Genomic DNA, 22,787 nt, shown 5'->3' with positions numbered 1-22,787 from the left:
CATGTTTTTAGTAAGAAACTGTTGATGAATAAATTGCAGGGTCAAGTGGAGTTCTTGATTTGTCACCGAAGGCTACGCTTTTCTTGGTGGGGGCAGTTACACTTGTGCTGGTGAGAAAGTCTCACTACGTTCTTATGCCTTTCTTTCAGTTATTACAACATACACCATTTGGGTTAAACCCATGTAGAATAACAAAGACAACTTACTTGCGTATTGCAGGTTTTGCAGAACTGCTTGATTTTCCCAGCAGAAATATCAGTATCATCGTAACATTCTCTGCACTCATACATAGCAAGCCCTCCGCATATACGGCACTGCCTGGGAGCTGCATTTTTAAAGATTATTATTAGATTTCAATTTGGGGAGGCTTTTTTTGTTTTTTAAGATGAGGGGTATGGGAAGGAGAGAGGATTGCTACTTTAAATGGAGAAAAAAAATACATTAAAAAAGCTAAAGCCAGACTCCCAAAGCAGAAACATACCACTGGATTTAACCTCTTCCCTTTGACACAACGTAGAATAAGAGAAAAAGGTTTAGAGTGGTAAGTTGCAAAACAGAAGATGATAAAAGTTCTATCAACTGCACGAACAAGTAAAACCAGACTTTTAAATCAAGTTAGTTCTCTCTCATCATATTGGTACAGCTAGCTTAGCCCCGATCTCTGTCAACACCAGAAAAAAAATTAAAAAAAACCCAACAACAACAAAAAGGATAAGCTCATGGCCATGACAGTAAAACAAAAGGCCATGCCATTTTCAGAGATTATTATGCAAAAAAAACCAACAAAACCCCCCCCCCACAAACATTCTAGCCAATAAACTCTCCTTTCTCCTCAGCCTGAGCATCTCACACTACCTTGTTAAATATTTAATTAAAAAAAACCCAAACACACACAAAAAAACCCCAAACAAAACCAAACAAAACTACCAGGAGTACTTACTTTCACTGTTAGTCACTCTCAACAACTCTCTTTAATTACACAACACAACGATATATACTTACTATCTTCAAGTAAGTCTGTTATATTTAATTCTAAGGATGGAAAAATTTTGTTGAACATTTTGAAGTCTTTTCCAAACCGAGGCATCTGGATAATCAAGCAAGAGGGTGCCTAGGTAAAATGCCAGAATATAATTATCTATCTCAACCTCATTACATTATCTAAATTTAGAGACATACTTCTAACACAATAAACATGTTATTTAAACTTGCAGCCCATTGACTTAAAAATTAACAAGACAGTAAGCAAAACAAAATTAAGTCTTTGAGAGAAACTGCAACTAAAAAAACCCCAGAAAAGTAGCATCTAAATCATTGTCAACTGTCCTAAGTCCCAGTCACGCTCAAGTATGATATTAAATATACTGGACTACACTACCCCATCCCGGTGGAAAAAAAAATAAAAATAAAAAAATTAGAAAATCTTCCCTTGGTGAAGCTTTTTACACACAGAGGTATTGCTAAATATAGTTCTTAAGACAACTAACTGGCAGTAACTAAGAAGTTTTCTTTTAGCAATTCCTTACCTAAATTACTTTGGTCTGTTCAGCCGAAGGATACATGTCATTAAGTCAACCTTACAATAGTTTTGCAATGTAGGCAACCTGTACCACTGACCTAGCACTCCCATTGCTAACATGTCTGCATTTTGTTTTTACACCAAATCCCACTTTTGTCCCATTGCTGAATGGGCAAATATCTCGATATCGTCATTTCTAACAAAGCAACAGCTGTCACCAACCTCTGCAAACTTCAAGTTGCTGTTGATGAATGACCACTCTAGTAACTGCTGAATTGTTGGGACTCCAACTTTCTCATTTTTGTCCATAAAAATTTGATAGAAGTAACAGTCTTGTACTTTCTGACCTGCTGATCTAAAAACAGATTTAAAAAAACAGATTCTGAAGCTCTACTGTAACAATGACTGTATTTTACTAGGAAAATAACACCTACCAGAAAACAGCTTATACAACATCCTCTTTGCATTGAAATATATTGTGCTTTGAAAAAAAAAAAGCCAGCAACAAAGTGCCTTAGATGACAGGCAATCAAATATTAAGTGTGGACTGATTTTAGAAAAACTTATTTAAGAAACAAAAGCAGTACAAGTTTCAGAGTATGTTTGAAAACATATGCCTATGCATTACTGAACTGTCAACTGAGAAATACTTCCTAAACATATGCACTGAAAACTCCAACACATTAAAGCAGCTTTCACTGGAAAGACAAGTAAGAGTTTCAATAATAAAACATAAGGAACAACAATAATTCTCTTCAGTATGATGTTCCCAATAAGAAGTCAAAAAAAAAGCTGGGTTAAATGAAACATTCCCTTTTAATCAGAGAGATATTTACACTGCTTCCTACAGTAGAAATCTCACATAGATGGCTAGTGTTGCTAGACTAACTAGATAGGTAACAGAAAACTCTCCAAAAGGATAATCCAGATTTAAGGGCTGTTCAGCTCTAATCGTTAAGAAGCCTTGCACACCTAGGCAAACATTAAGAAGGCAGGCTACTACATTAACTGCCAACGCTGGCCATAGTAAGGGGTCTGGATAAACTTCTTCATCCTCACGGGGGGGGGGGGGATCAGAAAAAAACCACATCAAACTAACACACACACACACCCCCACCACAAACCTGCAAAAAACAAGAACAACAAAACCACAACAGTTTTATATGGACAGGGAGAGGGACAAAGGATTAAACTACCAATTATAAGTAAGTTTCGAGGTCAGATGTTTCAAAACAAAAGTCAAAATTAAGTACTGATGTTTTCAGGCAATATTTCTGTTACATAAACAGAAATCTGACATATTTGGGAAGACAGCTTCAGACGAGCAATTCAACCTACTCTAGAAGGATGTAAGAAGGGATATAGAAGACTCTGCTCACATTAGGAAATGGATTTTGCTATCATGGAGAAAAAGCATATAGAAGTAAGGGGCCTCCAAAAGCAAAAGAAAAAAATGTATGTAGGAGCTGTTTCATCCCAGTGTCAAAGTTCCTGGGAAAAGTTTCTGGCAACTTTCATCTAATTTGCTATAAATGGTAACCTCCTCCCATCCCAGACAGCATTTAAGACAGCATTGATTTTTAGAGTACTCAGGTGTTCAGAGGATTCTAATGCTCTAAGTTAGTAATATTAATTTTAAGCTTTCTTTCTTAGAAGGAAGGAGACTTCTGAATTACTCTTAAAGAGCTAAGGTACTTGCACAAAACACACCAACTTCAGTGCTAAAGCTGAACGGTGGAACCTAAGTTCTGTTCTACTCTGTATGGCATAGACATGACAAAAACTTTGAAGGCCAAGCTTTACAAAAGAGGGATTAAAGAAATGTGGAAGACAGTGCAGAAACATACAAGTGGAGTAAGAGGCATCTTCCCTTGCTTTTTACTCCTTTCAGCTGTGATTTCTGCTACAGCAGCACACCTGTTAATGACCAAAAACTAGAAATACATTCTCACATGAGTATCTAATTATTATAATAATATGTTATAATTATAGTATTGTACCCCGGCTGTTTCACCAGAAAAATATGTTAGCCACAGGGGTTTCTCAGCACATTGTATTTCCTAGAATTGGAGAGAGGCAGTAACAACACCTGTGAAGAGTCTTAAGATAGCAAGCTATTCTCTAAATACTTTTCTATATAGACCCAATATATGCTTGAAGTTACTAGTTATTGTGGTTTGGGTTTTTTTTAACCTAATAGTAGATTACATACATAGACCTTTGCCTAGGCAGAAGCAGGAACACAGTTCCAAATTCATGATATGCCTTGATCTCTCATCTCCTCAAACTTTTTTAAAATTTCCCTACAGAACCACCACAGAAGATAGCCTCAGTATGCTCAAATGGCATCTTACACAGTGAACTGCAGCATACTACACACAGATGCTCTAGTTATGGTGCCGTATCTCTGCATAGCACAATGGACAGTGGGCACTTACACACTTCACACGCCACTGAACTAAAGCAGCACATAAAACAAATAAAATTCCTGCGATGAGGACAAGACTGAAAAACTATGGGAAATGCCTTGCAACACTGCTGCTGCCACAGAATGGAGCAAGGAACCTGAGAATATCAGGTGCCAGCTAGCAGAATGACAGCAGTGGGCAACATTCCCAACCTCTGTTAAACTCAGTTTAGACAGCTGAATCCTTGTAGTGCTACAGTCAAGAGTGAAGGTTTACATAAATGTCAGTATCTGTTATTTTGATCAAGTAAGAGAAGCCAAACGTGATCAAGGCAAGCCACTGAAATATTTTCATTAGCCTTAAAAAAAGAAATGCAAATCAGTTTCCATGCCTTAAACACCAATTCAACAATCTCTGCAGCTTGGCCCAAAAATAAGTAGCTATAAGCTGTAGGACACATGAAGAAGTGCTGTAGGGTCCTCTTAGAGCAGCCCTTCTCCAGCAGAATTAGCAGAAGACAGTAAGGCTCTCAAGCGGACAGCACTAGGACAGGGGATCTTTGTCCAGTTCTCATGAAACTATGTTCATGAGCTCTTGCAAAAAAGGTAGGAAATAGTGTCGAATTTGTCAATATAACTTTTATTATATTGAATCTTATTAGAAATATGAAACACAAGTCAAAGGTGCTCTAAGAGCTATCTCAGTTTGAAAGGCAGCAGATCCCCATCAGCCTCTATAAATAGATGAGTTCAGAAAAAAAAGATTTACCTTATTTTCAGCAGTGGCTCAACTCTTAGAATATGGTGAAATAAAATATTCAAAAATTCTTCTGGATCTAGGGGGGAGGAAGGAAAAAAAAGTCTTGTTAGTATGCAAAACCAGATTCATTTAAAATCAATCTTGAATAATGTAAGCTTTAAAAGTTTTATAGGAAAAAAGTAAAGGTTCATTTTTACAGCTTTATTAACACAGTAAGATTATGACAAACTATGAACATTTTCATGACACAAATCTTTATTTACTCTTTTGGTGTCAAATGGCCCGAGGAAGCAGAAAAGACCTTTTTACCACACAATGGTCACTCAAGTCTCTGGTGTAGGCATTACTGGTACAGAGAAGTATCTATGTGCTTTGCTCTGCTATAATTATATAGCAAGGTATTTTAATTCCTTCGTATTATGATTGTTACAAATCTCAAAGAAAGGAAAACCTCCCCAGTTACCTTTTTCCTCTGAAGTGAATCCTGATGCAGCCTCAACTTTTTCAAGTATTTTCCTCAGTTTCATTATTTTTGTAGCACATACATATCCATATCTAAGATAAATGGGTTTAATAAGCTATTAGCTAGTTTGTGATCAAGTCGGAGAAGCAGAAAATACCATCTTAAAAGCTGAAATACAGGCTCTCAGATCCTTCTTTGTGTACAGTATTTCTTCAAAACTATGTACTGACTCCTCATATTCAATCTGACTTCCAGTTTTATTAATGCGGTCTAAATTTAGTGCAGTGCTGAATGTTCTTGCATAACCTTTAGAGCTCTTTTTAAACATTAACTTACCAGGATCACTGTTTTCTGATTTGTCAGTCAATTACTTTTGATTTGTTTTCACTCTAATTTGCACTGCTTAATACATCATTTTCAGATTGTCCCATAACAACAGCACTGTGGGAGTTGTTAACAAAAAAATATTTCAGTATCTGAGAAAGAGATACAGAACTGTACCGCTGACCATATAAGCTGAAGTTTTGAGCATTCATTCTTTTCCTCTAAAACTTTACAAAAAGTACAAAGAAAGTTTTAAGCATGGTGGAAAAGTAGGAGAAGTAAGACTTTTGGTCTTCTTGGCCACTTGAGATTTCTGTTACTTGGTGTGTGTATCCTACTACTTATACCACAGAACCTGGAACACACCAGGCACAGTACACACACCCCTACAAGAACAAGGGTTCAGAAGCCAGCATTTCATTTCAGGAATCAAAAGAAAACCTTTGTGAAAAATTGCTCAGTGACGACCCACAGAATTTCAGAACTACAACTGTATTATCTGCATGTTTTAAAAAAAAAAAAAAAAATTGAGCTAAAGACAAATAACTTTTCATGCAGATTTTAGCCATATTTCCTTTGTTCATTGTACCTAAGAAATTACAAAGCTCATGTTAAGGTCTTTTATTAAAAGTGCTTTGACCACTTGCAGACCACGTGTAAAAATTAAACTTTTAAAGCACCACCAAATCTATCAAATTGTGAAACTCCACATAAGATAACCCAAATACTTTTCTTGTCAAGAACAGCAGCATTAAAAATATATAAATATGAATGTTGTGAATGAACATAACATATTTATCAATGCTTTTGTATTCATATCTATACAAATTTTACAATAGCTTTATACTGACTGCATTTCCAAATAGAAACTAGTGGAAATATTTTATCACCAAACAATGAATAACTATTTCCAGTTAGCAGTCATCAAATTTACCATGAAGAACAAGTAAAAATGCTCAAAAAAAACCCGAACAGACTGGCAGCAGCAGCTAGCCAAACTTTTCAGGTTTGTCATAGGAATGCATACGCAGCGGGATCCAGTGTAAAATTTACATTGACAAGAGACCAGTTCATGTCTTTACTTACATTCTCAGAGGATTCACAATCTCTGTCCGCAACAGCTCTTGAGTCTCACTGTAATACTCTACATCATTCTTTTCTTTAGGTCTGAGTAACACAGTGTCCAAAACAGAGCTAAAAGAAAACAGGCTACAAAGAAGAAAAGAAAAGGAAGGCTGCTTTGATTCTGGAAGATACAACCATTCAGATGCCTGAGCAACCTAAGACAAACCAAGCAAAGCCACAGGAAGAATTAAAGAAGTAAACAAACTCAAAAAGAGATAGTTACGGACAGAAGACAACACAGCTGTACTAAGTAGTTAAATTCTACTCTTAACCCAGTATCCTTTCTGCAACACAGTACAAAACCAGTTGCCAAGGCAGGATTCTGCAAATAAGTTAAAAGAGGTATTTCCCTTCCTCCACCCCCCAACCTGTGTGCTCTTTCATCCTTCAACTATTTACAGTCCAGGGACTCAGTCAAAAAGAGCAGAGATACATAACGGCCAGTACCATTTGGACACAATTAGCGCTTCATGTTATGCAGCGAATGCTGCAGAACTTGTTCAAATTGAAGTAGCATAGAAATGTGTCAAAGATTACAGTGCACAACTTTGTAAGCTGCACAATAATACAGACAGACAGTCATTACAACAAAGATCACGTGTTCTGCATTTCTAGCATGGGATGCCACTATACAAATTATGAACTTACCAGAATAAGGTGGAGTCTAAGTAACAGGAGTTGTAATGACCCTGGATACCTTTCTTCTTTCCAATCATTGTCTCTAAACCTTCTTTTTCCATTTTTGGAGGAGTGTTTTCTTCTACCACTTCACTTAAGTAACCTCCAAAGGCTGAAATTTTTTTTTTCAAAAGACACTTTAAAGCCTCAAATTTTATCCCCCTTGAGATTTTCCTATTAATGTTTTATACCTAAGTTGCTGCCTTAGTGTAAGCATTCCTTCTCTGGACTAGAATAGCACTTTATTATAGCTGAGACTCACTGTCTTCCAGAGAATGAACAAGGCCTTACATTCCACTGACAATGCACATTAGAGTGCTTCAAAAAGCCTGCAGCACTGAATTAATTTTATCCAGTAGGAATGAAGTTCTCATTATAAATGCCCTGTTCACACTATCTTACAAGTATCAGACACTTTTTTTCTTTGCTGTTGTCCCAGACAATATGACATGACCCAAGAAATCTATAATATTTGAAGTTAGAAAAAAAATTGAGTTTTTTCACCACTAACTTCCACCATAAAAATACATACTTTTCTAGGTTTAAAAAAAAAAAAATAATTTGGCATTCCAGAAAAAAAACCCTGTCTTTATTTCTGCTAATGCAATCACATATTGCTGGAGTTACAAATACCATTTTCAGCAAGATTGCTTTACAACTTCTAAAGTAAAGAATGTACAGCATAACAAAAAAATCCCTTAATTTTATGAAACATCTTTAAATATATGAACTTCTTCTCGTTTTAAAGCATAAAAAAGTAATCCATAGACGTATTATGTTCTGTACAGACTGATCTTCTATTCATTAATCTCATTTAAGTAATATCTGTACAGATTTTTCAAGTGTTTAGTACAAAGAATTTATTGCAGGAATAAATGAAACTAAAACCCAGGTCAGTTCCCAGCTGATAAATAAGTAATAAGCAGAAGGTCAGTACCTAGAGAGTTGCAGCGTTCAATCTGGTTGGAAACGGGCTGTAGCGAGGCAAACCTGGAATCTGGCCTGCAGCTTTTGAGTTTAACAAAAAGAGCTTTCTTTGGAGCACAAGTGAAGTATCGAGTTCCTTTAAACGTTCCATCCGTACAACCTGCACATTCATCTTCCTGAAAATTCAAGTGAGAATTCATTATTTTCCTTATTTCTAGAATTCTGCAGTAAGATATTTGATAAAATATCTACCCATAAGTCACCCTTCAGGTACCCTGAAGCTTGATATACAATGTTCCTGTATTTTAGTATACAAAGCTTCAGCTGAAGTGTTCTTCAACTGGATTTATTGAGGAAATTAAGAGTTGCACCTTTTTTCTTCATGCTTAAACTTTGACTCCATCCAAAATAAACCAAAAATTCCATCAGAAGCAGCTTGGGGGAGGTGGGAGCAGAGAGTGAGAATTAAACCTAGTCAATATTAGGAACTTAACTAAGCTAGCTAGTCACTCCAGATTCCCTCTGTAGTTAGAAAGCGAACACATGCACTTCTGAGCACCTTTTAAAACTCAATTAAAATCACTAAGCACTGGGTACTATGAATACTTCCAGTGGGACTGTGGCCTGCACAAGAAAAACATCTGCTTCAAAACACACAAAAAAAGACAACACAAACTAGGTATGAAAAATAACAAGTTATCATTATTTATCTTTGATAACATGATTTAAGGTATATTGCCTGCTTACTAACAACTGCTAGGTTTTAACACAGAAACACATGACGGGCAAGTCCAAGACCCCAATTTAACACAAGGCATCCTAAGATGCAGTCTCAGAACACCTGCGGCAAACCACAGCTTGAGCTTCACCCAAAAAATCCACAAGCATCAAGATTTTTTGTAACAGCTGAAATTCCAGTCACATTCTTACCTACTTTGCTAAAGGTGTTTGTTGATTTACGTAATTGTACACTGCTTTATCTGAAAATTTATTGAATATTTTCCCAAAATAAAGAACCCCATCTCACCAATTGCGTACACATTACTTTAACTGATAGTCAGTCACAACCTCGGCAGCAGCTGCCACAGAGTAGGTGTCAGTACATAACAGCAATTCATGTTTTCAGTAACTGTGAATTTACAAAGGGCTCACAGGAACACATAAAGCACATGGCTGTCAAATCAACAATATCACTACCATCGATTATCAAAAACAGTGTTATGACTCTGACAGTCAACTCTGACACTTGCCTGTTTGCTGGTACTCAAAAAACCAACCAAACAAAAACCTGATATTCAGTAAAGAACCTTACAGCCAGGGCATTTTATGTAAAGAACCATTACATACGGTTGGGTTTTTTTCAATTAAAATCTCCATAATGTAAGCAAAGGGTGCTCCTTTAAAGTAAGTAAGTGACCATTCCAAAAAATTCAATTACTTATTGTGACATAAACCCATCTCAGAGCCTATTAACAGAGTAGGGTCTAGGGCAGCCAAAGTTGGACCTCATCTAAGAATTTAGCTATGTTTTAAGATCACATGGTGACCTGCTTGGGCAAATTCCTCCAGACTGACTGCTTTTGAAAAGTACACAGGCACCAATCCTCACAAAGAAAACTAGTAACATGTAATTAATATTAATATGAACTACAATTTATATTTACCAGTTCCAGTCCAGCTAATACTTCGTTTACTCCAGGGGGCTGACCAATCCAGCGGATTACTCCATAAAACGGAGGATTTTCTTTAACTTCAGCCAAGGAACCTGCTTCAAGACCATGTGAGTTCCCGACTGGGCCTGCTGTTGATGGACTCTCCTGGTTAGCCGTAGTATTTACATCACCAATGACTGACTGAACGGATAAAGAGAGAGGACTATGTCCAATAGTACCATTAGTACTTGACGTTTTTGTCAAGCTAAAAGGGAGGGAGTGAAATCTATTTTCTGTAGACACAGAGTTTGTTAAAGGTGGCTGTAGTGGTGGTGAAGAATGCCCAAATCCAGGAGATGAATCAGTAAGTGATTTTGCAGGGTCTTCAGCAACTGTTAAAATCAAAACCAAGATGTTAGTAAATGATACAGGCTTTTTTGCCCCCCATCTCAAAAAAGGAAAGACTTACACTTTATTGGTTTGATAGCTATCTGCAACCACATCTGATTTATTGTGTCCCCTGTATAGGGGGCACTAACAGCTGGGGACATGTAGGAAGGCTTTTGTCACTTGGCAACCCTGGACAGAACTGGCTGAGGCGACACTGCTGTAGCCATACCACTTTTACCACAACCAATAGAAACGAACAGCACAGAGAAAGATGTTAGCCAGAAACTACAGGAATGTTTAGATTAAAAACTTTAATTTTTTTACCCCCACATTTGAATTTTTCTTTGAATACAAGTTAAAAGCCCCAAGGATTAAGTCTGTAATGGGAAAAACTAGGAAGAACTCGCTAGTCAGTATGACTGAGGAAAGGATTTGGTTCACAGTTTATACAGAGACGAGTAATTGCTTGCAGACATGATTTGCAAATGGAAGAGTGTTTATCCCCTGGCTCTATCACAATACTTTGGTTCTAACACGAGGAATCTATACAGAATAAAGGATTTAAATAAGTCATGACTAATGCAGTGCTTGATAAATGAGATCACAACTAGATGTAATAGCACAAGTGTTCTGTATCTTCTCGTCTCTCTGCATCATCTCTAATACACAATTGGTATTCACAGAGCAAAAGCCTCTTCTTTATCGCCTCTTCTCCCTATGCTGTTTTATTAACTGAAGTTAATGTCCAAAAATTTTAAAAAAAAAATATTATTTAATCCTTTACTTCCCTAGTCCTTTCTAGATAGGATATTTACCTTTTTTATTTTAAACATTATAACTATAACTAATTTTTAAACAGAGTTCCAAGCTGTTGGAACAACATCTGTTAGGCAATCAAGAATAATTTTAAGCCATTTTCTTTTATGGTTCATGGAATTCAAAGGCTACCACTGCAATAGGTTTCCATTGTAAATTAACATTATTAGTTTAGTATTTATCCCTTCAGTCACTAAGCCAGCCAGCCACACTTTGGAAAAAAAAATAAAATAAAAAAAACAGATCTGGAAGCAAATCAAGATATTGATCCTTATGGTATGTGCGCCCATACTCATTAGAATTTAAATAACTTTTAAAAATACTGAAAAATCATTTATGCTTAGTCAGATTATTTTTTCCCCCTACTTCCAGACTGATTAGCTGGCATGTCAGAACACCACAGTTCCCTTAGAACACCACAGTTCCCTTAGATCTGTAACATTAGCTACAAAAAGGCAAAATAAAATTACTCCATGTACTTGGCTACAAGGAATATCTTCATATCTTCCTTCCAAGCCTCAGCTTTTATTTTGCCTGCAAGACATACGCATTCCCACAGAGCTGCGCATACATTGCCAAGAATGTAATCTCCTACATGCAGGATAAAACAACAGGTCTGTCAATTAAGACAGAGTATATTTTCATGGGTGTTCCAAGATGTTTCTATGATATAGTACATCTTCCACTAAGACAACATATTCCAACTGTTTTAAATTTAAACTCATACTTGTTTTATTTGAAGAACATCAATACACTCTAGGGGTTTTTTGGTTTTTATTTGTTTGAGGGTTTTTTGTTTTTTAGTTTTGTTTTTTTTTTTTTTTTACAGAAAGTGTATGCCTACTTAAAAGACTATAATCTTTTTTTACCTTCATCAATATACCATGGAGGTTTTGTTTTCGTTTGAGGCTGAGAGTCAACTGATGAGCCATTTAATGTGTAGAAGACTTCAGATCTGTTTCTATTTCCAGATTCAGAGGTAGGTCCTGCAAAACAACACATTTTACTGAAGAGATTAATCTCTGTTTACAAAATGTTAGCTATGCTCTTATTTCATAGTATAAATTTGTTACTATACTTTGAAGAAGCCATAACTGCCTTTCCACAAAGCAGCAAACTCTCCCATCAAAGTTCTCCCAGTTTTAAGCTTGCAACAAGGTAGCAGTTTACCCCAAACCAACTTAGTCCTTGAAGCTCAACTTTCAAGTCACCAACCTGAAAAGAAGGCAGAAAATACCCCTCAAGTGCAAATTTTTCATTACTATAAAAATCATGGATATAAGAAAGCATTTGAGATTCAGCGTACAGCAGTGTACAGCAGGCTAGGATAATTTTCTTCCTAGTAGCGGGTATGCTGCTGTGGTTTGGATTTAGGATGAGAATAATGCTGATAACACACTGAGGTTGGGTTGTTGCTGGGCAATGTTTACACCAAGTCGAGGACCTTTCAGCTTCTCATGCTGCCCCACCAGCAAGGAGGCTGGGGGTGCACAAGAAGTTGGAAGGGGACATGGTCAGGACAGCTGACCCAAAGTGGCCAAAGGACTATTCCATACCACATGACATCATGCTCGGTATATAACTTTGGGGAAGCTGTCTGGAGGCTCGGACTGCAGCTTGGGAACTAGCTGGGCATCGGTGGTCTGCAGGTGGTGAGCAATTGTGCTGTGCATCATTTCCTTTTATAGTCTATTATTACTAGTAGTATTAGCATCTTCCTTTTCTGTCACATTAAACTGTCTTGATCTCAACCCACAAGTTTTATTTTTTTATTTCTGATTCTCTCCCCCATCCCACTCTGGGGTAAGCAAACATCTGTGTGGTTGTTTTAGCTGCCTGCTGGGTTAAACCACGACACTTTGTTTTTGGAGCAAAAAAAAAAAATAAATTCAGAGAGGACAAATAAATTACCAGTCCAATTCCACACAGCTATAACTTGTGCCAACATGTAACTGCAGTTACTTCAGTGACAACCATCTCTGCCAGAATCCAATGTCAGATAGAATGAAAGCTTACAGAATATACTGTATTAGTATAGTACAACCCAAAATAGCCACTAGTAAACTCAAAAGACACTGAATTTTGATTTCTGCCTTTAAAAAAAAAAAAAAAGAAGAAAAAATATTTCCCTTCTGACTTTTTTCCCTGGGAGGATTTTCAGACCTGGCCAAAACCAGAGTCAAAAGAAGTTTGTATTTTGGGAAATTGAATTTTGGTTTTGAATCACAGCAAAATTAACATATTCACTCTTAAGTAGATCTGCTCCTGGGCTAAAAATTCGGAAGTTTCTAGTTCTGCAGAAAGAAGACAACAACAAACTATCTATTTAAACAAAACACCACGCTTTTAGAAAGACAGAATACAGCCCTGAACTGGTTACACTAGACAACTAAGTAATACATTCTTGAATTTTTGCTAAACTTCAAACTTTTTCATGAAAGTGAAGGTATTTTGAGCAATCTTAAACTACCATCTTTACTATGATTAAATAAATTCATACTAATACTCTACTTGAGAGAAATTTAACTTGATACATAACTGAAATAATTAATGAAGTGATAGAAAATGCCAGGCAACAGAAATTTGTAATCTTACATAGGTAAAGAAAATCACTTCCCATACATACCTGTAGCCTTTGGCTTACTGTGATTGAACAAGCTTTTGTCACCACCACCTCTTGAGGTATAGGCAAGCTTAGGAGGTCTCCTGTCCTGTGACACAGTCTCTAAGACATGGTATATGAAGAGAATATTAGTAAAAGCATAGAAAAGGGAAGCTATGTCACAGAGAAGTTCAACTTGAAACATAACTGAACCAAGGTCTAGCATCGCAAGTTTTAAAACTGAGTGGAGCAAAACCTTGTTTGCACATAACCAACATTTTATGTATATATGATTTGCTTCTATCACATCAGCAATTACTTTAAGTCTACCATTATTTCTTGGACACATCAAATAGATTGATTTCACATTCTTCAATAAGTGCTTGCTTCCATTATGGGAAACAGAGGCATGAAATTCCAAACTTTGTTTTCTACCAACACATCTACAACAAATGCTCTTTTCTGGAAATGGAGAAGTCCCCACGAAGGGAGAAGGAGAGAGAATTCATACAAAACATGCATCTCAACTAAACTCACACTTAGGAGGTGAACATAAGAAAAGTTAGCCAAAATGAAGAGACAGGGCAACAGTTACAGACTACAGGCTGTACAAGACTGCACACTCATTAGTCTTCGGATAGGGCACAAACAAAAGTCTTACACAAAACTTCTTTCTTTCTTCAGGAAAGGAATCAGAGGATTGTAGTGGTTACAAATTAACACTACTCAGTGAATTACCACAGATAGTGAATTTTTTCCACAGTCTTGCTATTAAAGTATTCACTCACAGAACACATCAATAATACTTGACATTTCAAAACACAGAACAGCTTTCTGAGCCAAGATATTTTAACTCCTGAAGTAAATTGAACAACATTCAATAAAAAGATTCCTGCTACAGACATTCACATATTCATTAATACTATACAACTGTATAGTATTTACTATACAATTTGACATGGATTTTGTTCAATATTAAACCTACTAGTGAGACTGTAACAAAAGGAGGAGGAAACTGAAGAGAAATACAACACAGAAGGCTAAGCCAATTCAAGTGAATTTAGGATATTAGTTTTGCAGTATTGTTTTAATTATATAACTCTGCCTAGGTTGAGATGTTATCAAAGTTTGCCTTCTGGTTAAGAAAGCAGAGCATACCTGGAATAACATCATTGATATGCAAAAGAAGTGTACTTTCGACACTTGCAAAACTGCACAGCTGTATTCCATTATATCTTCCATCCCAGTTTCCAATGGGATTATCCTAAAAATAGAAAAAAATGTTACATGTACCCCAAGAGAAGATTTACATCATACAGAATACACACATATGCCTTTAGGAACGTAAAAAGTAGGAAAATGAAAGGTTTGACAACATCTAGTTTTTCCTGTAACAAACTTTGTATTTAGAACAGCCAAACATTACAGTCTTTAAAGACAAACATAAACTTAAAAACTGTTCTTTTGAGAAATATTTCCTATTTTAACAAGCATTCTCTACTAAAATCCATTATTTATAAGTTAGAACAATTCCAGTGCACTGTTAAGCAAAAGCTACTGCAATCAAGAAAATAGAAGTACCTGATCTACAAAAACAAAACGTCCTTTAACTACCAAAAATTTGAGAGCTGTTCATTTTAAAAAAATTCAAGTTACAAGAAATAATGAGAAGCTTGTCATTAAAAATTTTCTTGAAAGATCAACTAAAAACAGCTAACAAAGAAAAATGCATCCAGCCTACTTTTAAAAAAGGCAAAAACAAAGCCAGTCTCACAAGACAAACACTCAACTCTGACTTCAAGACTGACATCTAACATTGCAAGTAGCTCAGTGGAGGCTCCTCAGAGTAACCAGAGTATTGCTCCTGAACTGTTTAGCATCAAATAGGATATCATTTACTTGATGCCAGAAAAGAATTACCACCAAGGGGCATCTTTGAACACAAGTGTTTATTTCCCATTTTAGGTCAGCCTCCGCTGAAGCAGCTTGTCGATAATATTTCTTCTTCTATATTGCATGTAATTTACTAGCTAACACACATGCAAAAGTTATTAAAGTCAGATTATTTTCTTACCATGTCCACTCCAACAACGTATCCTAAACTTTCGTTTCCTGGTAAGACATCACAGAATATAACTGTCCCATACTCTATACTCTCTCCTATCTTCAGAGAAACCCTGGAGTTGATCTCCAGAGGAGGAAGTTCTACCTGCATTGCGTCAACTGGAGCTGCATAGTCACTTTCCAGTTCATTGTCATCATCTTCCACCAGCTCCAGTTTGTCCAAAGCAACAAAAACCCCACAATCTTCATCACATCTGAAAAGTTGCTTGCCTTGGTACTGTCCATCAGTAAAGCCCTGACCACGACCTTCTTCCTAAGTGTTGGAGGAGGAGGAAAAAAAAAAAAGAAAAAAGAAAAAAAAGAAATGTATTTTGTGCAAAAGCAGACTACTACAAAAGCGGTAACATAATCCAGTGTTTTGAAGAAATTGCAGTAAGAATTTGCTGCCTGATGAACTATCATTATATTGGGAGAATTCTATTGCCAGAATTTGTGGCAAATATACACCCTATCTAAGGGGAATAATCAGTAAAATGTCATTAGATTAGAGAGTAGCTGCAGGCTGAAGCCTTTTTACTCAGAGAAGCATGTTTTCTTCAGGTGCAAATCTTGCTTCCATCATCAAATTTTTGCCAGATCAAGACAAGACTACTTCATACTAGACATAACGCTAAGCATTCAAAAATTCCACTTAGATGCCAAATAAAGAGAGCTGATTTTCACAAGTCTTTGGGCCTGATACTCCCTGGGGTTGTTAGTGGGAATTGCAAAGAATTTGGGAAAAGTTTAAAGAGGACTTTGAAAAATATACTTCTAATACAAGAGTGGCAGTCTCCTGAATCTAATCCTTCAAAAGCTTATGGTTGACATTAATTTTGCAGAAATACCTCACTAGGGGCACACAACAGCAACATTCTCTATTTTAACTAGTTGCCATTTGACTTTTAGGGCTCTACAAATCCAGCAGCCCTAAAATACAAGCCTGCATTTATGGATTGTATCCTGCCACATGCAGGGCAAAACAAAGTACTCAGAGATCTGAGTCAGATATTTGCCACAATGGGGATGGAAGTAATTAAATTTTTCTAGGCTGGAAGAGTCAAAGTACGTTCAAGTCTTTTTGCCAGCTCACGCACCTCATCAAGCTTCACTTAACATATAGAATACAAGGCTGATGTGATATGGTGTGTTCACAGGTATTTAATAAAAATACTTATGAAAAGACTGAAGGTTACAGAATTTTTAGGGGTAATGATATTTCTAGAGAAAAAGATATATTATGACTGCCTCTTTAAACAAAAGATTTTTAGCTCATCTTATAAAATATATATGAAGCTCTCCCTTAGTAAGAAACTTACCAGCAACTCTACTCCAAAGTATATTCCTGTTAGGGACCTTTCTTGCAATAAAGGTCCTCTGAAGCGAACAACTCCAGGAAATTTATCATCTCCTGATCTCAACTGTACTCTAACAGGTGAGCCAATATCTATTTGGATGCCTTTAGTTAACCTGCTTTTGCTTTTAAACAGACTGTATCTTTCCTCACAGTTAGTAATGGCCAAAAGCAACTCAGCTAGTTTTTCATTTATTTCTATAACATCCTTCTCATCCACAAACAAGATTGCGTGAGGTTGTTCCAGAATCTTTAATCCAATCTGCAGTTTCTTGCCTTTACAAGGAATATTTCTGGAGTGTCCCACAGAAGAACGGTCTTGGAAAAATTGCCCAATGCTACCTTTGGGCACTTTCAAGAGCTTTTGAGTCTGCTTGTCTATGACACTGCATTCTTGGAGAAGCAAGTAAAAGATCCGCTCTTCCCAATAGGATGAACTTGCTTTTTCTTGACTCCATAAGCCTGAATTCATTGTGATTAAAACTTTAAAAGCTGCACAGAAGTCTTGAAGAAAAGCTGTTGATTTAAATGCTCTGATCGTGACAAATCCTACTGGAGCGTCCAACCTTTGTGAAACAATGCAATATTCATTTTGTAAAGAACCAAATCCAGAGCAGAAAGCCTAGAATTAAAATTTAAAAAAAAAAAAAAAAAAAAAAGGCAAAATTAAATTGGGGAACTACAGCTAGTCCTAAGTAAAACAACAGACAATCATTTAAATCTGTGACCAGCCCCACTCCTCCTACAGAGTAAAAATAGTTCAGCAAAATCTGAGACAGCAAACATAGTCACAAAACAGCCATAGTACTGTGAGCACGGACATACCCATTTCTACTTGTTATTGCTGTGTATTTCCTTTCCGTCTCTAGTTCCTTGAAGCAAGGGGCTATGGAAAAAGTATAATGAAATGCAGAAAACACTCATAAGTGAAAGGGAAGACAAATGTTAATTTCAGATGAACAGGAATAAATATCCTGCTCAAGTTTACCAACAGTATTTTATGGAAGATTTCCGCTACAAAGACATTTTCCCATGCTTAGTGACTACTTATTTCTGACAAAGTGTACTGCATCTGTCATCCCACACAACATTTTGATTTAGTGAAGTAGAAAGTTGTGTCAATGTAATATAGCAACAGAAAATGGAAACTTTAGTAATTTGTAACAGCCATTTCTTTAAATAACAGAAATGGACAGTTCCAGTAAGCAATGAACAACGTATGAAAAACAAATTGCACCAGCATTGCCACGTGCAATTCGGAAGAAAAACCTGGAGGCTTTTTTTTTTTTTTAATCATTTTAGAAAGATAATTCACTTCAACAAAGTAGAAAATATATCACTTACAGTTATTAAAATACCCTGGAAGAAAACACCTTAGTTAAACATCATTATAAGAATTACAGTTCTCAACGAATAAACTAAACAAGAACAATTTGAAAATACGTCATTGCACATGGTAGCAGATACAAAAGTAAAATACATACACACATATATATTTCTACAGTTTAGGTCCTACTGGATATACGAAGAAAGATCCGCAGTACCTTAACAGGATTTGCTCTTCTTCTAAAGATAACAGAAAAGGGTAGCATACAAGTTAAGAATATATTGTCACGTAAGTTTTCCTGTTAGTAATCTGTGATGCCACAGTTTGCATTCAGTTAAAGGAGAATCTCAATGATTATTTATGGATTTAGCTTCAGTAAATAAAAAGCAAATACTCTTTGTCCTTGTGCCTTGTCTTGCTACCCTATTCCTCCAGATCTTTTCTGTGATGGCATTCAAATACCACAAAATCTATTGCTATTTCTCCTACTCAGTTTGATCCCAGCTTCAGAAGCTATCAGAAAGCAATGGCATCCAGCAGTACTGTAATTATTTTCAGGATCTCTTTTTAAACAAAAAGAATATTTAAGAAAACTCTTTCACCCAAAGAAAAGTATTAACAGAGGACCTGAAATTTATGCAAAGTAGCATCTTCCAGCTACTAGGAATTCGCACATTTCTATGCTGACCCGCTGAGCCTCCTAGCGAGGCTCTTGTACCATACAGCCATTCAAACTCTGAATATAGCATGCTTCTCATCTTCACAGATGTTACACAGGGGTGTCAATGTCATCATCACACTTTGATGCTGCTGCTGCAGCGGCTCACAGGAATTATGTGGTTTAAAATGTTTCCATCTGCAAAGTAATGAACATCTGAGGGAAAGAATCTGGACAGTTTCAGACCTCACTGAGATAAAGTCTGGTAGACTGTCAATCTGTTTTCAAGTTAAAAATATTTTTCTTCACTTTTATTTGATACACATAAATGGTCTTTAATGTCTGTTGATGATTAACAAGAAAGTCTGATATCAGTTTCAGATTGAAATAGTAATGTTTTATATGGGAATTGATGAAGAACACAACAGGATCTTCCCCCCAAAGGAAACATGATTAAATGAGCATTAGTTTTTATAAGTCTACTCAGATATTAAAATAGAGTTCCATCCAACTTCTGTCTAGTTCTCTCTTCTTACATTTTCCAGACACTGGGGAAAAAAAATTGGTACTGTCTAGTTCTTCATAGTTCCATTTTATGTTCTCAGCTTTCAAAGGCTGATGACTTAACTTTTCTTTTTGCAAGCCAGTCTACAAAGTTAATCAACCTCCAATACACTGCAAACAATTATCTCTGGCATTACAAGGATCATGGCCTTTCCTATTTCACTTTTAGAAATAATTCTTTTTAATTTTAGTAAGTATGTATGGAAACAATACATTAACAGAGAAGTCTGCTCAAGAGCTTAAAAAACCCTAATTTTTATTAAAAATATAATATCACATCTATTTTTTTTAAGAAGTATACCCTGCTTGCAGGTCCACTGCTGCAATATTATGTAATCTGCACAGATTTAGTGGTAAAGAATTCAGCGTGAAAACATGTTAACAGCTGCAGTTAGATTATATAACAATAACTTTATATGGTACATGGTCAGACTTTCAAAGTTCTTGTCACCCGCAGAGATGTTATTAAGCCACTGAATACAGTACCAACAGGTTTTCCATTATGGGAAAGTTCATTATCACTATATAAAATGCCTTCCTTTACAAATTTATCTACCACCACTGTCCCCTGACAAAGAAAATATACAGCTCTAAAAACCAAATCTCCTTCTTTTAGAATAATAAAAATTATAAACTGTATTTTAACAGCATAGAAAAGCTTGCTACAAAGGATGTTAAGTTCTGGCAATACATCAGAAATACATGTACATAAACCACTGATTTTAAGACTATTTTTTAGAGTCATTTTCCATGGAATTGATTATTCTGTGAGTAAAGCATACTTGTTGAACAAACAGCACACATGTTATCGGACTAGACCAGGATAAACTATTAGATCTCAGTATGAATTAACCTGGGAACCAAACAAATTATGTTTAGCAACAAGTTACCATTACACTGCACATCAGCAACTATAAAACTTTGTGCATTCCAGAGAGTACTTGACCATCACCATGGATGTTTAAGTGTCAGAGCCTGTTCAATTGCATTCTTTTACTCCACCTACTACTTGAATTATTTCCATGCTCAAAGGATTTTGGGAAGCACCAGGAAAACACAGTTATGACCGCAACACTACATACTTGGGGGAGGGGGGGAGAAAAACGCATTAAAAATAATGTCAGAGGTAGGCCATAATAAGCTACCTAACTTCAATGCTTTCCTACTTTCCTTTTTTCCCCTCTCTTGAGTCACTGTTGTCACTACAGAGACATCTAATCATAAAAACAGTTTGCTCTGAAATATGAGAACTTTGTTTCTACCCTGCAGTAGCCTTAGATGAACTATACAGAGATGCCTGAATCAGCTATCAGGTTCCAGCATGAGCACACAAGTCTGTAGCTCTGATTCAAAGTATAACATCAAGAGGCTAAAATAAATTGTACAGTTTCATACAGAACTTTCACTTTAAATACCAAGTTTTAAACAGCTGAGGTGCAAAGTTATGTTCTTCAATAGTCCAAAAATCATTTTCAAGGGAAGGTTAAAACTAGGAGCAAGTAAATTTAGTTGCGGCTCAATGTACACAGAATTACATGACTGCAATACAAGCCATGAATGGAAAAACAGAAATTGTTTCTTCAAAACAGCAGCTAAAATATTGTCTGATACAAATATGTTCATACTGGTAACATGATTTCTAGAAGAAAATGCAGCTGAAAAACTCCACTAAATTTTGTTAGACGTTATAAATTTGATTCAAATATTCTACTTTAGAGGAAGAACAAAAATCATTATTAACTATCAGAATACTCTGGCATGACTAGATTTGGCAAGTATACTCCAATACACCACCATCACTATTCTGCAGACAGCTCTTCTGTCAACAGGATATGCAAGTTCTCTCAATAAAATGAAATGCATACGCTCAGATTTTGAAATGAAAACCAAATCACATTTAACTTTCATCGGTACCGGAGTGCTTAACGGCAAGAGTGATGTATCTGTTTATCACCTAGCAAGGTAAGATGCATCATATGTACTTGCAAGTCACGAGGCTCTGTGCAAAGCTAAGTTTTTGAGAACAATTATTACTCCCCCCCCCCCCCCAAGTTTTGAGAATTTTCTCTACCTCTCTGGGCGGTTACGAGCAAAACAGGGAAGGAAAGTCCCGAAACATTTTTGAAGTCGGAGCAACGGGCTGTTCAGCTTAACACTGAACTACGGGAAACGCACAGCAGGGGCCACGCTCGGGGGCTCCGCACTGCCCTGACGGAAGCCACCACCACCACCACCCCCGAGAGAGCCCGGCCCGACCCAGCCGGCCGCCGGGCCTCGCCCCGCTGCCGGTCGGCCCTCGCGGCCCGACACCACCGCCCCGACACCGCCGGGGCGGCCTTGCCCGCAGCGATCGCCGCACCTCCAGCGCGGAGCCGGCGGCCATGGAAACAGCTGGGGAGAGCGGCTTGGGGCGGTTGGGCCAGGCCGCGCCGCGCAGCCGCCTCACTCCTACCTGACGGCGCCGAGCAACGTCCCGCGGCAGCACCCGGCCCTCACAGTCCCTCACTCGCTCACCTCCCCATCCCCAGCTCCGGGCCTCGGCGCCCCGCCCGCGGGACTTCCCCGGCACCAGCTCACAGCCCCGCGGCGGCCCGACCCACTCCCCGTTCCTCCATCGTCGTCACAGCAGCCCAGTGCTCCGGCCGGCGAAACGCTCCCTGCTACCCCAGAGAACCCGCCCCCTCGTCCCCTAGCCTCTCTCACAGCCAATCACAACGCGCCGGCGCCACCGCTTCGTAGCGCTATTGGCGAAGAGCGCCGCCAGGTGACAAGATAATTCGGAGATTACCACTCCATCAAGATTGTATGAACGGCAGAGGAGGGGACGGGGAGGTCAACAAGAGACGGCTGGCGGAACGCTCTCCCTTGAGGGCGCTGATTGGCCGTCCAGAGCGTGAAGGCGGGACGTCGGGAGCTACGGCGAGGCTGATTTGATGGCGCGTGCGTGCGCCCCCATTGGCGGCAGAGGCAGGACTAGCGGCTCTCGAGCCCCGAGCGGCGGCCGCCGGCGCTGCGGTAGAAGCCTGCTGGGGCCTCAGCCGCCCGAGGGCCGGGCCGGTTCTCTCCAGAAGTCTCTGGAAGGAGCGCGCGTGTGCGCCAAGCCCCGCGGCCTGAGCGG

At 37.8% G+C, this 22,787-nt stretch overlaps 1 protein-coding gene and 1 long non-coding RNA gene across 8 annotated transcripts in view; one reads left to right on the top strand and one right to left on the bottom strand.

The window, feature by feature from the left end:
* The window catches only part of LOC129212160 (uncharacterized), a 192,832-nt gene extending 182,795 nt beyond the window's left edge, over positions 1-10,037 (top strand). For all 3 annotated transcript variants that reach the window (XR_008579086.1, XR_008579084.1, XR_008579083.1), the window contains 2 exons: positions 6,639-6,940; positions 9,903-10,037. This is a non-coding gene — a long non-coding RNA (uncharacterized LOC129212160). The remainder of the gene's footprint in view (positions 1-6,638; positions 6,941-9,902) is intronic.
* CYLD (CYLD lysine 63 deubiquitinase) overlaps positions 1-22,339 on the bottom strand; it is a 28,730-nt gene extending 6,391 nt beyond the window's left edge. The window contains exons 1-17 of one of the 5 annotated variants that reach the window (XM_054840363.1): positions 22,184-22,320; positions 18,605-18,686; positions 17,946-18,006; positions 17,086-17,742; positions 15,738-16,040; positions 14,822-14,927; positions 13,688-13,786; positions 11,931-12,047; positions 9,868-10,247; positions 8,214-8,379; positions 7,247-7,388; positions 6,560-6,682; positions 5,150-5,241; positions 4,696-4,762; positions 1,742-1,874; positions 1,003-1,111; positions 207-325 (exon numbers count right to left, since the gene is read on the bottom strand). In XM_054840363.1, coding sequence (XP_054696338.1) covers positions 207-325; positions 1,003-1,111; positions 1,742-1,874; positions 4,696-4,762; positions 5,150-5,241; positions 6,560-6,682; positions 7,247-7,388; positions 8,214-8,379; positions 9,868-10,247; positions 11,931-12,047; positions 13,688-13,786; positions 14,822-14,927; positions 15,738-16,040; positions 17,086-17,592 — 2,463 coding nt within the window. In that variant the 5' untranslated portion in view covers positions 17,593-17,742; positions 17,946-18,006; positions 18,605-18,686; positions 22,184-22,320. Of the gene's footprint in view, positions 1-206; positions 326-1,002; positions 1,112-1,741; positions 1,875-4,695; positions 4,763-5,149; positions 5,242-6,559; positions 6,683-7,246; positions 7,389-8,213; positions 8,380-9,867; positions 10,248-11,930; positions 12,048-13,687; positions 13,787-14,821; positions 14,928-15,737; positions 16,041-17,085; positions 17,743-17,945; positions 18,007-18,604; positions 18,687-22,183 lie in introns of all 5 variants that reach the window. The other 4 variants (XM_054840367.1, XM_054840362.1, XM_054840366.1 and 1 more) reach the window with 4 other exon arrangements.
* Between the last annotated feature and the right edge of the window lie 448 nt (positions 22,340-22,787).

This window comes from Grus americana, chromosome 13, assembly GCF_028858705.1.
Source record: "Grus americana isolate bGruAme1 chromosome 13, bGruAme1.mat, whole genome shotgun sequence".
Lineage (NCBI taxonomy): Eukaryota > Metazoa > Chordata > Aves > Gruiformes > Gruidae > Grus > Grus americana.
This window is presented reverse-complemented; position numbering and strand designations above follow the sequence as displayed.